Genomic DNA, 14741 nt, shown 5'->3' with positions numbered 1-14741 from the left:
CACTTATATTAAATGTCCAGAATAAGCAAATCCATAGAGACAGAAAGTAGACAAGTGGTTGCTTAGGGCTGGGGGGATGGAGGAATAGCAGTGACAGCTAAAGGGTATGGTGATGCCTTTTAACATGATAAAAATATTCTAAAATTGATTATGGGATGGTTGCGCATATCTGTGAATATACTAAAAACCATTGAATTAGATACTTTAAATGGGTGAATTTTATGGTATGTGAAATATATGCTAATAATCTGGTAACAAAAATAATTCTTTTCACAAAACAAACACATACTTTTCAAACTTGCTTATAAGCCCCACATCACTCTATGCTCAAGTGAGACAAAGGATGAGAAAATTATCTTTCTTGCTTTCAAACATTGGTTTCAAAATATCTTGTTATGATGTTGTCATCTTCTGTTTGCTCTCTTCATTCTGTTTCCTCCTGTGCAGCTTTCTCCCTTGGGGGGGCTTGGTGCTTCTGCTCCATTGTGCTGTTTTTTCCCCAAGTGTCTGGTGCTTCTTGATTTTGTGCTGACTCACTGGTAGCTTTGAGGTTCCAGGCTCCCACATCATTAGCTGTTGTCCTTATTTGGGATACCATGCCTCCAGTGTTTGAGGGGAAGGAGGCGGTAGACAGCAGCTCATTTCCTAGGTGTGAAGCTCCCTGTTCCTCCTGGGTGTCTCCAGGCCGAAGAGTTGAGTAGAATCCCCAGCCCAAGGGCATACCCACTCACGGCTCCAAGCTGGGAGCCAACACCTCTGTTGTAGCTGCTAGATACAAGCTAGGCAAAGGATCAACCCTAGCAGGCTGCTCCTAATGTAGTTCCCCAACCAGTGACTTTTCAGGTTGCCCAGGTCCCCTTGCTGCACCTTGTGTCCGATGCCCCTAAGCCTAGAGCATCTCCAGGATAGCAGCCGCCCTTTTGCCACAGCCCTCTCTTTGTGTGCTTTGGGGCTATTATTTTCACCATTAATCTTATTCCATCTGTTTTCTGTTCTTCAGAGATAACCCAAAATTTATGTTCAAGTTATGATATTCTTTGTTTTTCTGGCATTGCTGTTGATTTGTCCTTCTATAAATATATTTTTTATGTTATTGCTATGGAATTTTGTTCCTGCTTCATTGTGCTGTTTTCCCCCCAAGTGTTTGATGCTTCTTGATGATGTGCTCATTCATCATTAGCTTCCCTGTTCACATGTCGGTGGCTGCTCTTCCTGTTTACTGTAACCTGCCTCCAGTATGTTAGACGAAGGAGGAAAACTTGCTCCCTGGGGAGGTGGGCAAGAAAGAAGTTGGAAAGCAATAAAGACAGAAGTGGGAAGGAGAGGTGACTGTTTGTGCTTAGCCCTCTTAAACTGTCTTTATATCTAGTCTAACTTCAACTACCTTGACCTCATCCCGCCAGGGGTCTACGGTGCTTTACTAATGAACTATATGTCCTGGCATTCAAAGTCACCCTGAGCTTACTTCCTACAAGAGGTTCAAGTTCTCCAAAAATATATTTGTTTAAATTTCTATGTTTCTCATTTACCCAAGGACATACTAAATTATTAGTTGATTTTAGAGTGCACATTCCCTGGAGACAGAGAGCCCTATCGCTAGATTATAAGCTCTTTGTGCGTCATATCTGAGCACTCCAAAGTGGTTGTCATTTGATGGTGATGATGACGAGGATGATGGCGATGCTCTCTATTCAATGCATCCTTTTGTTTCTGACAGGATCACTGAGCGATGGTATTTTGGAAAGGCTGACGGTGTCCATTGATCAACCTCAAAGTGAAGAATAAAACCAAAATATTCTACTTTCATTATTGAATTCTGTAGCATTATTATTTACTAAAGCTTGTAAAATCCTGATCTTAAGTACATTTTTTAGCCTGTATCACATCTTAAACCTCAAAATTTGAGGAAATATCATTAGGTTTTGTAGCACAACATCTCAACGTGGTAGCTGGTATTACCATTCCTACTGAGAAAGACTAAGGAACACACGGGGTGAAGTAATTAATCATATGCCAAGACAGGAAAACAACCAAAATGAGACATTTTAAAATTTTTTTAAATAAACAGTTTTTTATTGCAGTAACATTGGATTATAACATTATATAACTTTCAGGCGTATATTGTAATATATTTCGAATTCTGTGTAGATTACATCATGTTCACCATAATGAGATGTTTCATATGTGGAAAGCCTACACTATCCAATAAACTCTGATGCCAGCCCTTGATGGGCCTGAGTATGTTTGTTCCTTATTTTCACAATTATACTTACACTACAATTATATTGAGAAAACATGCTGATGCCCAAATGAGTAGGACTCTCTAAGGATGAAAGCTGAATGATGGATGAGGATTTCCTACAGGATGGTGAGGTGAAAGCCACTCAGCACAGTTAACCGCACCGACCACTGCATTTTTATACTGGCCCTTGGCAGACGGTTTTTTTACATCAGGCACAGACTTACAGGATTTATAGAGTATAAAAATAAACTATGGGAAACATTCCAACCATCTGTGAGACAGATGCACAGGGAACAGGAAACGGTATGGATTTCCACAGAAAGTGACCCTCAGTCATTCTTCAAGCTCGGAACTTGCTGCCAAAAGTAGAAACAAGCCATCATTAGAGTTAGTGGAGTTACTGGCTGAGTGGTAATGAGGCTATTGATCAGACAAAAGCTATGTGGCCCTTTTTCCCCCTTGGAACTCCCTGAACCTGCATATGTATAGGATCACAATGGAAATTTCTCTTGACAAATCCTTTCCACAATGTGCTGGTGAATCTTCTTCACAAAGTAGTCCTTAAATGTATGACTTGGTTTCTTGTACTGCCTAACGATTGGTTTACATTCTCCGGAATCATCTGGTAAGCAAGTAGGCTAAAAAAAAAAAATTAAAGACATAAAAGCATCCTACCTATTCTGCATTGTCTTCATTCACGGCTCTTTCTGGGCTAGCACCCCTTCCTCAGACTCCCTCACTGTCCACACTGCTGCTCTTTACTCACAGCACTAAAGGACTACACCCACCGAGGCCTCCCAGGTGACTGCATTCACACGTGGGTTCCCACCTACAGCTCTTGAGCCATCTTCCATTAATAACGCGAAGGCAGAATCAACAGGATACTGTGGTTTCCCTACACAGGGGACAACCACCTCAGTGATACAGGTTGTCAGAGAAGTGTGCACATGACAACAGGGCAAGCAGACACCAGGCAATGTATACAGCATAAAACTTTTAAAGAAGGAAAACTCCAGTGAGTCACATAAAGATTAAGCGAACATTTTATATCTATTTGCCAAGAATGGAAGCTGCGGGCTTACTGAAATCAACCTAAATTGTCTACAGATGTACAGATATGTATGTGTGTGTACAGACAGACACACATGCACAGAGACACACAAAGCTTTTTCTGCATATTCTGATTTTACTATACTTGCAGGGCTCTTATTAAACAGGAAAACCTTTCTGTAGAATAATTAATCTGCAAGTTTGAGTGGTTGTTGAACAGAAAAATTGCTCATGAATGCTCCATGCCTAAGCTTTGTTTGGTTTTAGTTAGCTGGGTTTTGTTGATGCTGATGGGTGTGCAATTCTTGACAGGCCTGGGGAAAGATTTGTTTTTCTGAAACTTCCGCCAAAGCCCTGGGAGTGTCTGTTCAGGCCGAGCAGGCCGAGCCCTCGTGCGACACGTGCTTTCTTCACTGCAGGGGAAGACCGCCCTTCACAAACAGAAGAGCTGCTCTGGGCCCACAGGAGGTCTCCACTCCTTTCAGAACCAGATGTAGAGAGTTAGCTTGATTTGCTCCAACGATCACTGGGACAAGTTCCAGTAGGAGTAAAATAACGGTGGAATCATACAGGGACCAAAGCAAGGGGTTCCAGATTTAACACTAACCACCACCACCACCGACAAAAAGCCTGCAGGCTTTAGCAGCCCCTTGCTAAGAATTACCTCCTGCGAAGGGAAGCTTTCGACAGTTTAGTTAGCACTTGTGATTCAGTAAATTAGACAACATTTCTATATCCATGGCTCAGAGATTTTTGGCAATCCTTCTGTAGACTTAGTTTGATTTCCTGTTCTCTACCTGCTCTTCAGCAGAGAAAATCTGACCACGTGTGTCCAGGGCCCAATCTCAGTACAGTAGTGTTTTGTACTGCCATCACTGGAGCTTCCCGGAGTATTTTACTGAGCTCACCTGCTCACATAAAGGGAACCTGGGCTTAGCGGGTGCTAGAATAGGAGACAGCGCCCCCTGGAGGAATGTGGTGAAACAAAGCTGGCGGAGAAACGGCCACCGCAGGACAGCTAGTAAGGGGTGGCCTGGGACCCCCTTAACTTGTGCAGTTCCTGTACTTTGATACCCCAACTGTAAAATGGGTTTTCTCACTTCTTCCCTCCTATTCATCTTCTTATCCTTGGAAGTGTATATAATACTCTGCAAGTCAGAGGTCCTTGACATTTTCCTCCTAAAGAATGACTTTTGATTTATCCAAAATTTTAGGCGTTTCCATATTTGGCTATTTTTAAGATCACTGAGAGATGCCATCGATGGGAATGCCGAAACCGTGAAACATCAGGAAGTTAATTAAAATTAACCATGAGGTTTCAATCAGGTATTCTGGGGGAGAAGGAAATGGGTTGTCACTTCTTTCTACTTTCCAGATCAGATGTCCCCGGGTTTCCCGCCCTCCTGGCCTGGGAAGGGGGACTACGCCCTTCTATGGGGTGGTCCCTGGTCCAGAAGTTGGCTGCTTTTGGTCATATTTATCTAAGATCCACCAACAATCTGAAGACTAGGGAATACATCACTGCTATTTTTACTATTATCCATCTAGTTTCCAGACAATTTCTTGGTGCAATTTGCTCATGGCTAATTCCTTAGTTTTATTCTCCATGTAACATGGACATTGGTTCTATTTTGTCTTGCCCTTTAGTAACTTCCTTCTAGCCATAGCACTGGATTTTCTTTTAAGAATAATTTTTCTATGACCCAGCAATTCCATGCTTAGGTATCTACCCAAGAGAAATGAAAACATACATCTACCCAAACTTTTGTATGCAGAAGTTCATATCAGCATGATTTATAAGAGCCAAACACTGGAAACAATCCAAATATCCATCAAATGGTGAATCAACACAATGTGTTATTTCCACAGGATGGAATACCACTCAGCAGAAAAAGGAAGTAAATATTGATACATGTGACAATGTGGATGAACCTCAAAGACTATACTAAAGGAAAGAAGCCATACTCGAGAGTTTACCATTGTACGATTCCATTTATGTGAAGTTTCTGGTAAAGGCAAAACTATAGAGATGGAAAGAAGATCGGTGGTAGCCTATGGCTGAATGTGGGCACTGGGATTGACCTCAAAGGGGCACGCAGGGATGTTTTTGGGTGATGGACGTGTTCTAAACCTAGATTGTGGTAATAGTTGCACGACTATATGCATTTGCTAAAAATCACCGAACTATAGACTTAAAATAGGTAATGTTTATGGCTTGTAAATTATCTCAATCAAAACGAAAAATAAAAAACATAAACAAAATTTTTAAAGTGTATCACCGTCAGCTTCATGAAGTTCATATACTTTAAAAAAAAACACGTTATTTTGATAATTGAACTTCATGGTTATTGAGTTGACTTATTGACTTTAGAAATGTATTATATTTATTTATTTATTTTTGAGTAAGATTAGCCCTGAGCTAGCGTCTGTGCCCACCTTCCTCTACTTTCTATGAGGGATGACTGCCACAGCATGGCTTGATAAGCAATGCATAGATCCACATCTGGGATCCAAACCAGTGAACCCCGGGCCGCTGAAGCAGAGCATGCAAACTGCTACACCACGGGGCCAGCCCCTAGGAATTTTTGGCATGCTAGTTAAATAAATCACACCAAAACTTGGGCAGCAAAACAATATCATTGTTCAGGGTCTATCAGATGGGACTCTGCCTAAAGGGGAGGGAGTGGCAGAGAGTGGCAGGTGCTACAAAGCTCCAGGGAAAACAGCAATGTCCAGAGTGGAAGAAGGCCAGGGCCCAGGAAACGTGGAAAATGCTGGCTCAGTATTCTCACCCATAACCCAGGTCTGGGGGCTGAGAATAAATCTTTTTTTTTAAATTTTTAAAATTTTTTAAAAATTTATTTTATTTTATTTTAGAGGAAGATTAGCCCTGAGCTAACTGCTGCCAATCCTCCTCTTTTTTCCGAGGAAGACTGGTCCTGTGCTAACATCCATGCCCATCTTCCTCTACTTTATATGTGGGACGCCTACCACTGTGGCTTGCCAAGCGATGCCATGTCTGCACCCGGGATCTGAACTGGTGAACCCCGGGCCGCCGAAGCGGAATGTGCGCACTGAACCACCACCAGGCCGGCCCCTGAGGATAAATCTTCAGGTCTGGAGTTCTGAAAAATGCAGGGTCCAGAGCGCAGGTCAGTGTTCGAGTAACAAGAAGCCAGGGGCTCACACGAAGTTGCCTGAGGACTGGCTGGAACAGCAAGAAAAGAGAATTCCAGCCTTATGTTGACTTTGTATCCCAATGTTCACATTATGGCCTATCCTGAGATATGAGTGTACTTACTCATGTAGGGACATGGGTCATAATTATGAAATTAGAAAACATAGCTCTTGTATTGATACAGAATCAAAAGGTCTGTGAGCCAGATGCTTCAAATTTTTGTATAGGGGAGGTAGGAGGAAGGAAAAAGGAATACTCTTTTTCTCAGCACCTGGATTTTCAGCGAGTTTTCTGTGAAGACTTTGAAGCAAGGTTATTAAAGGGTATTCTCCTCCAGCCACAAAGCACTGCTCTAACCTACACTAACCTCTCTGCTGTAGCCAGGAACAGTGCCCGGACAGGCTGCCCTGCTTCCTTCTTCTGCCCTGCTTGTGGCCACTCCCTCCGCTTCAGCTCGGAGGTGTATCTGCCTCTCTTCCTTAAAGCCTCTGGCCTTGGAGGAGCTCCTCTGGGCCTCCAGATCTTAAGGTGGAGCAGAGCCACCTTGGCTGGCTCAAGATGAGATTCTCATGTTCTTATTTCCGAAGCAGTGTGACCTGACATCAGTTGAACTGCCAAATGTTCACAGATCATTTTGCTATCATGCACAAAAGGTTCTAAAGTATACCTTACACTCAGGTCACTTTAAGGCATGAAGGAATTGCAAAATGTCACTGTTCTTCGACATACGGCACTCTGCTAAGGAAAAAGGCAACAGATAGCCAACAAGAAGAGCATGCATTTAGAAACTGGCAGCATTTTTGTGTCTGGGTTTGCTCCTTTATTTAGCAGCCCCATCCTCAAGTTATGGGATGGGGAGAGTGGGAAGTAGAACAGCCGCTCCTGAGTCTTTGGCATGGGGTGGGGTGGAGGCAGCTTCAGCGCATAACTTACTGCTCAGTCGAATGCTGGCAGCTGGGGAGGAGGGCGGACCCAATGGTTGCTGCAGCTGTGCCAGGCTGTGCACTAGATGGGCAATCCAGGGAGTTGATGAGCGCCCCTCGGAAAACACTCCACTCAGAATGACTGCACCAAGTCAATTCAGCATTCAGGGAGCACCTACTACATTGAGGCTCGGGAGCCACGATGATAAATGGAAACAGTCCTTGTCCTTGAGGGTCGCACAGTTTTGGGTGGGAGGAGGAGGAGTGGGTAGTTTGGGGTGAAGGAGAGCAGGAAATGTGAGAAGATATATCTATTTAAAAAATTCTTTCCTCTAACAGGTAACTGACCAGAGGCTTCCTTGCAGGGTGAGCAGGAGTTAGGCTCACTTAATCCAATATTCTGTTCGCAATTACAGCAAGCCCTCAAGGACTTGCAGAATGATGGCCTAATTTATCCACCTTGATGTAAATGTCAGAGGCATGGTAAAGCTCTGCTTTTCCTAGAAACTGTACTTGGCTTTGTAATTCATCGGCAGTGTGTGCCGGAGAAGAGGATAAGTGGACTGAAGTTAAAGAATGTGGGTTTTCTTAGTTCTGCTACTATTTGTAGGATCTTTGTAAGCGGGTGGGTTGTACACAACATATATAGTGAGGTCTTGCTTTTCATCCACTCTATAATCTCTGTTTTTTAGTTAGGGTATTTTGACCATTTACATTTAAAGTTATTATTGATATAATTAGATTAAGATCACATTTATAACTTCTATTCACCGTTCTGTTTCTTTTGCTTTTGCTTTTTCTGGTTTTGAACACTTTATATGATTCCGTCTTCTCTCTGCTCTTGGAATATCAATTGTATTTCCTTTTTACGTTGTTTAGTGGTTGCCCTCAACTTTGCGTACACATGTACACTTCATCTAAGCCCACCTTCAAGTAACCCCAAACTGCTTCACGTGTAGTGTCCCCACTACTGATAAGCCTGTCACAGGTATTCTTAATTTGTGTTAAGTTGCTGTGGGTTTCTAGTATTTCCTTCCGATTTTTCTTAGTTTCCATCTCTCTGCTTACATTACTCATCTGTTCTTTCACAGTGTCTACTTTTTCCATGACAGCCCTCAATGTACTAATTGCTTATTTAAAATTCCTTGTCTGATAATTCTGACACTTGGGTCATATCTGTCTAGTTCTGACGCTCTTCAGATTATGTTTTTTCCTTGACTTTTAGCATGACTTGCAACTTTTTGTTAAAATCCAGACAAAATGTATCAGATAATAGGAACTGAGGTGAAGTCCTTTAGTGTGAGGATTCATGCTAATCTGGCTGGGAGCAGGGCTGTTGAACGTTTCTGTAACTGTGGGTGCCAGAGGCTTCCGCCCCCTCTGGTGTGCTGTTGTCGCCTCCTCTGTCGCCTCTGGGCTGCCCTGAGAACCCCTCCTTAAACAGTCTGCGCCTTGCAGCTCTTTCAGCTGTAACTCACTGTTACTATACTCAATTCCTGTTGATGTGGAGATGAGGTGTCAGGGAGGGGAAGCATCCTATAATTTTAATGATTAAATCTCAGTCTTTTACTGGGCCTGTGTCTCTGGGCTGTCACCTTCACAAAGGATTCTTAGCACGTTTTTCACTCCTGAGGTGAGACGGGAAGGCTTGAGGGGGCTGGAATTGGGTAAATGCCCTTCTCTCATGTGGGATAAGGCTCTGGTAAAGTCTTTTCCCCTAGAGAGGAGGCCTTTGTTATGCAGAATGTTCTGGGCATATCTCAAAATGGTTACCTTTCTCTTCCACCTGCCAGAGCCAGCAGGGGATTTTTCTTGACTCTTCACCATAAAAAACTGGTGGGGTTCCTGGAGGTAACTGGAGAACCCCCTAAGACTGTGGTTTCCAGGAGTTTCTCCCTGTCAAGCTAGAGCACTCAGCCCCCAGCAATGTCAAAATTACCATAGAAGGGATCCTACCAGTTTATGGCTCCAGCAGCTCTAGGCAAGCTGATCTCAGCTGTGAATCTCTGCATTCACCCATCTCTCCAGATATCAGGTGAGCAGTTTGCCCCGCAACCTCAGTTCTCTGATGAGTACAAGAAAAGGCGATGATTTTCAGTTTTTTCAGCTTTTTTCTTGTTCTAAGGACAAGAGTGACAACCTCCAAGCTCTTTACACATTGGATCCGAAACCAGAAGTCTAGCTGTATAATCTCGAGCAAGTTAACTCCCCTGAATCCATTTCTCCCTTTATGATATGGAGATAAGTCTTTTAGGCCTACTTCACGTCATTATTTACATAGTAAACTACTATCCTTACATAAAGGGTTATTATTTATTTGTCAGTGTCCACCACAAATTTGCGTAGTTTCACCAGGAAATATTAAGCCAGGAATTAGATTTCCCAGCTCCCTGGAAATTGCTCTGTGCCAAAAGAATGAAGTAGAACACACGCGTCCCAATCCCACAACTGATCCATAATAACGTCGCCTGTGGCTCTCCAAGCTCTTAACCCTTCTCCTGGAAGCAGAGGACCATGAGACCCTTGGACATGATGGACCCATAAGATGGAAAAATCCCAGCCTACAAGGAACAGACCACTGGATTGTTAGGTGTGTGAGAAATCATCATTTTATTGTCTTAAGTCACTGAAATCTTGATGTTTGTTACGATAGCTAATGCTATCCTAGCTAATAAAGAAATCGATGTCTTGATATTGGGGCTGCAAGTACAGAAGCCTAAAATAAGTGACGATAGGGGTTAGGGGCTGTGTGGCAAAAAAACAGATATTGTAGGCTGGAAAGATTGGGACTCATGCTGTGGTGAAATACTGAGTGTAACTGTCACCTGTGGTAATATGGACGACAACGAGAAAACAGAGACTGTTAGAGAAAACAGTGGGAAAGACGCTAATGCTGATGTGTACTGACTGTTCCTCTCTCTCTATTAGGCAAGTGGACAGAAAGAGAGAACTGGCTAAATTGGCAAGCACGCACAAAAAGAAAAAAAAAGTCCAGAAATTTAAGTCCTTGCAGTGTTACAAAAATTGACTGTTTAAAGATTCCCGACCATAGGAAATAAGAGTGAAAGCAGCTTTGAGCAAAGGCCCATTAAGACTTCTCAACAAAGCAACCAGCCTTGAGGAAAATACAGGTTATGGATGTGATAGTCCCTTCCGAGGCTTATTTTAGACGGCTTCAACGTTAACTTCTACGAAGTCCACGGGGAGATGGGTTGGGGTGAGGAAGCAAAAAGAATTTCTGCTCTCTACACTTTCCCTAATCCTCCCAGTGCACCTGCCACTTCTGCCAGAAACTGTCCCCACTCACCCCGGGCCTGTGCAGCCCTGTCCAGCACGTCCTGCACCTCTCCTCTCCTCTGAGCCTGCTCTTCTGCTCCGCTCTGGAACCATAACCCTGGTGCAGGGCTTGGCATGTCCGAGGGCCTTGGAAACTGTCCCGTGAACAACTTAAATTTCATCAAATAGGAGAAGGGGCCTCTCTCCTCTCATGTTTAGCTGCCACCTTGATTATTTCCCCCATCCTGATCCAGGTTTTTGCTGTTCACTGGTTCTGGGAGATTCCAGTTGAGCAGGCTACACTGGGATTTAGAGTGGGGATGTGGGGGTGGGGGTAGGATGAGGGGTAGAGTGTGGGGGGATGGGGACCAACATCCTTGAGTAACCCTCTGAGACCCCTCTCCCCTCAGAGGCTCTCCCTTCCAGGAACCTCTTAGGGGAGACCGCCTGGGTCCCTTGCATGTAATGATCTGCCACATCTCTGTGTACAGTCAGCCACTATGAAAATCAAATCTCATTTCAGCTCTGGACGTTTCACTGCAATGGTTTTCAACGTAAGATCAATAAAACTAAAATGCACGTGAAGGAGAGAAATCCAATAAGAAAACTGAAATTTAAGACACAAGCCTATTAAGTCCATCTAATATTATTAAACTTTTATATTCAGGAACTGCCTTCGCTGCCTTAAGACCACTTCTTGAAGACAGAGTTGCTTCTTATATTTCTTTCAAACCCAGGCTTACTGTTACTTCTGAGTTCTGAGGTCTGACCTCCCTTGGGGCCACCCTCTCAGGCTGCCCACAGCCTCCTTATGCGCAGGTGTCTCCTCCTGGGAATCAGTTGTGCTCCCTGCTCAGTGGCAGCCCCGTTTCTTGGCCTTCCCCGCTGCCCTCCTTCCTCCCCCCACCCCCCCCCCATAGTGGCACCCACCTCCGCAGCCCCGCCCTGTGATGGCACTCCGCCCCTCCCCAGCCCCACCTCTTGGTGACACACCCCTCAACCCCACCCCGTGGTGGCACCCCACCCCCAAGGCCCTGCCCCATGGTGGCACTCCACACCCCTCCCCGGCCTTGCCCCGTGGCAGTGCCCTGGCTCAGCCGAGAGGGCCCAGCACTGAGGGCAGATGGCTCCCGGGAGCATGCCTGGGTGCAGACGATGCCTGCTAGGTGAGCGGGGTTCTATCAAAGGCAGGGCGCTGCCAGGAAGGGTCCGGACAGGTTTGCTCCAGGCTGCGTCTGTAAAGCTCTGTCTGGGGAGTAGAGGGGTTAAAACAGCCCTCAGGTGACAGGAGAACGGGCACCTGCTCTAAAGGCCTGGAAGGGGATTCTGAAGATGGCCATTTGACGACCTCAGGAGGGTGAGGGGCTGCACACTTCCAGGGGGCTGGCTGTGCGGGACAGGAGCGGCACTGAGCAGGGGTGGTGGGGTGTGCCCCTTTGGACCTACTGTGAAATGTCCAGGAGACGTTCTGGTGGCGAGCTCCACTTGTTTGGCAAAATGTTAGGAAAATGACCCAAATGCTAGAGAAAAATGACCTAAATCTAAATGCCAGAGGCCCAGGGGAGGATGGGCATCCAGGTGTGCAACCTTTTGTTGCTGAGAGAAAACGACTTTTTAAAAAAATTACAACTAACTTTAAGGCCTTAAATTCAGATACATTATTCACACTATCACAGTTCAAGTAGGAAAGAGGTAATCAATTGGCTCATTAGGAGTGAAGTGATTTTAACAAGGCTTTGCTAAAACTTTATAGAAAAATAACTCGGGTTGCATCCTTTGCATGTCAGTGGAGGATGAGAGACCACTACACTGACTGCCCCTCGTCAACGTCGTGGTCAGCGGCACCCGAGCAGCCTCACTTCCCTTCCACGGTCCTGTCACCATACGCCGTCCGCGCAGACCCGTGTGGCCCATCACTGGCAGCAGGCCTCGGGACTGTGAGTGGGCAGGGAGCCCCTTGCCTGGAAGTGCAGCATGTGTCAGGTTTGGCACATATTTTTAATTTTATTTTACTTTCACATTTACAAACTAAGGAAGGCATTTTGAGGAAGGGAAGGCTGAGGCTGCCTGGAGGAAAGGCTGGGCTCGGGGCGCTGTGCAGAGTCAAGCACTTGGGACTGTTACCAGGGAAGCTGTCCCATATCTCGAGGGCCCTCACTGTGAGACAGCATGAGACGGGAGCCGTGGCGTGCTCTCAGGGCCTGGAAGATGCGTTCCTGGAGGCTGCCGGGGCCCAGGATTTTATTGCTGGTGAACTTGATTATCCAACTTATAGTCCGGGATGATGGCATTATCAGAAATGGGTTCAGTGGTGAGCATTCTGCTGAGATGAAAGGAAACTGAAATGTGTAAACTGCACTGATTCTGCGATGCTGGCATGTTGCCCTGCTTGCCTTCGGCCCCAGGGGTGGGCCCTGGAGAAGACAGGGAGAGAACCCCGCATCCAGACAGGACAGTCAAAGACAAGAGGCAGGCAATAATCAGGATGGACGTGCCCAAATCCACAGCAGCCTGAGCTCCGGACCCAGCCAGCGCTTCCTGTTCCTTCTAAGTTGCCCAAAGATGGTCCCTTTCTCAGGTAGAAAGATCATACATTCCCCTCACTTCAAAATACATCTCTTGGGCTAAATGAGATAGTCAGTTGGGAGGCGGAGGTTCAGACACAGGGACAAGCAGCACGCAGACACGTACCCTGAAAAGACGGATTATTGAAAAGGGCCCTCGGGCATCCTGAAGTTCACAGGAACAAAACAGACACAGAAAGAATGGTTTGCCTCTGTGATGACAGCAGCACCAAGGTGAGGGCCAGAGATGCCACGTTATTACTCAGATTTCACCCTGTGTGAGCCCCTGTGACTTCTGCAGACCAGAAGCTTCTCCATCCCTTGCGAAAGTGCTGGGTGCCATTCCTGCAATCCACTGGCGGCAGGCAGCACCGCCCCACCATCCACAGGAGCTGGCAGTATGTCTGCCTCTTTGACAACTGAGGGAAATGATTCCTGACGCCGTGTAATGTTCCCTCCCGGTCTGTAAGACTGCGATGTTTAGTCCTTTTCCCCTGCTGAGGACAGCAAAGGCCCAGTGGCATTGGTAGGGGTGGGGAGGGGCCAAGGGCCCTCAGCGCACCTTATGCCCAAAGTGAGTCGTAACGGTCAGGGTCCAGCTTCATCGGCCGAGGCACGCACAGGTCCATGGAGACTGCAGGAGTCTTCAGGAGCAGCGCAATGATGCAAGTGTCACTTCTGTGCTCAGATCTCCACTTGGTTAGCCTCTGGTCTAACAAAGATACTTGAATTCACAATCCTACGCATTAGTTCAGCAAAAAATCTGGCTTCTGGTACCCAAAGAGCTTAAAGTCCCCTTCGAAACGTGCATACAGGCGCCGGATGTCTCGTTTGCTGATGCCCAGGAAGTAGTGCTGCACCTTGGTTTTATTATACATGGTAATGCCTGGAGGGATGGTGGGGTACGACACCAGGTGGTCTATGCCCGCTTCTTTTAAGATGTACGGGGCATCATCCTCCAGGGTCTCGTGGTGACCAATCACGCTGTACTTGATCTCGCAGGGTGCGCACAGTTCCACGTACGTCACCCAGTGAATGATGTGGTCCCCAAACTGAAGGTCCAGCCACCTGTGGTTTGGATCGCCCAGATAGCGCACAAAATCTTCAAACTGGATGCCCCTGGTCTCTGTCCGGTTCCTCCTGTACTTCCTGATGATGCCGGGGGCGATCTCATGCCTGTACCAAGGTTCGAAGCGGGGGTTGTGAACAAACTTATCCTTAAAGGCAGAAATCAGTCTCTCGAAGGGGTCTCTTACAATAAAAAACTTGAAGTATGTTTTCAAACTAAGGAAAAAAGGAAGATAAAGAAGAGGTTAACCCGATGTTGTTGGTTGTCACAGTTGGGGGCGGAGAGTGAAGAACACCAATCGGGGCAGCCACGGCCCCCGTTCCCTGAACCCTCACCCCGGCCGAGCCTGTGATGGGTGCATTACGTGCAGCTCTTACGTAAACTGCTCAGGCACCTTGGAAGCAGACCCTGTGGGAAGCCTTACAGGTGAGGAAACGGA

At 45.9% G+C, this 14741-nt stretch overlaps 1 protein-coding gene across 4 annotated transcripts in view; it reads right to left on the bottom strand.

Moving 5' to 3' along the window:
- Positions 1-12648: 12648 nt before the first annotated feature.
- The window catches only part of CHST10 (carbohydrate sulfotransferase 10), a 29431-nt gene continuing 27338 nt past the window's right edge, over positions 12649-14741 (bottom strand). For all 4 annotated transcript variants that reach the window (XM_044772982.2, XM_044772983.2, XM_070511621.1 and 1 more), the window contains one exon: positions 12649-14517. In XM_044772982.2, coding sequence (XP_044628917.1) covers positions 13980-14517 — 538 coding nt within the window. In that variant the 3' untranslated portion in view covers positions 12649-13979. The remainder of the gene's footprint in view (positions 14518-14741) is intronic.

The sequence above is a fragment of the Equus asinus genome, chromosome 6 (genome assembly GCF_041296235.1).
Source record: "Equus asinus isolate D_3611 breed Donkey chromosome 6, EquAss-T2T_v2, whole genome shotgun sequence".
Lineage (NCBI taxonomy): Eukaryota > Metazoa > Chordata > Mammalia > Perissodactyla > Equidae > Equus > Equus asinus.
This window is presented reverse-complemented; position numbering and strand designations above follow the sequence as displayed.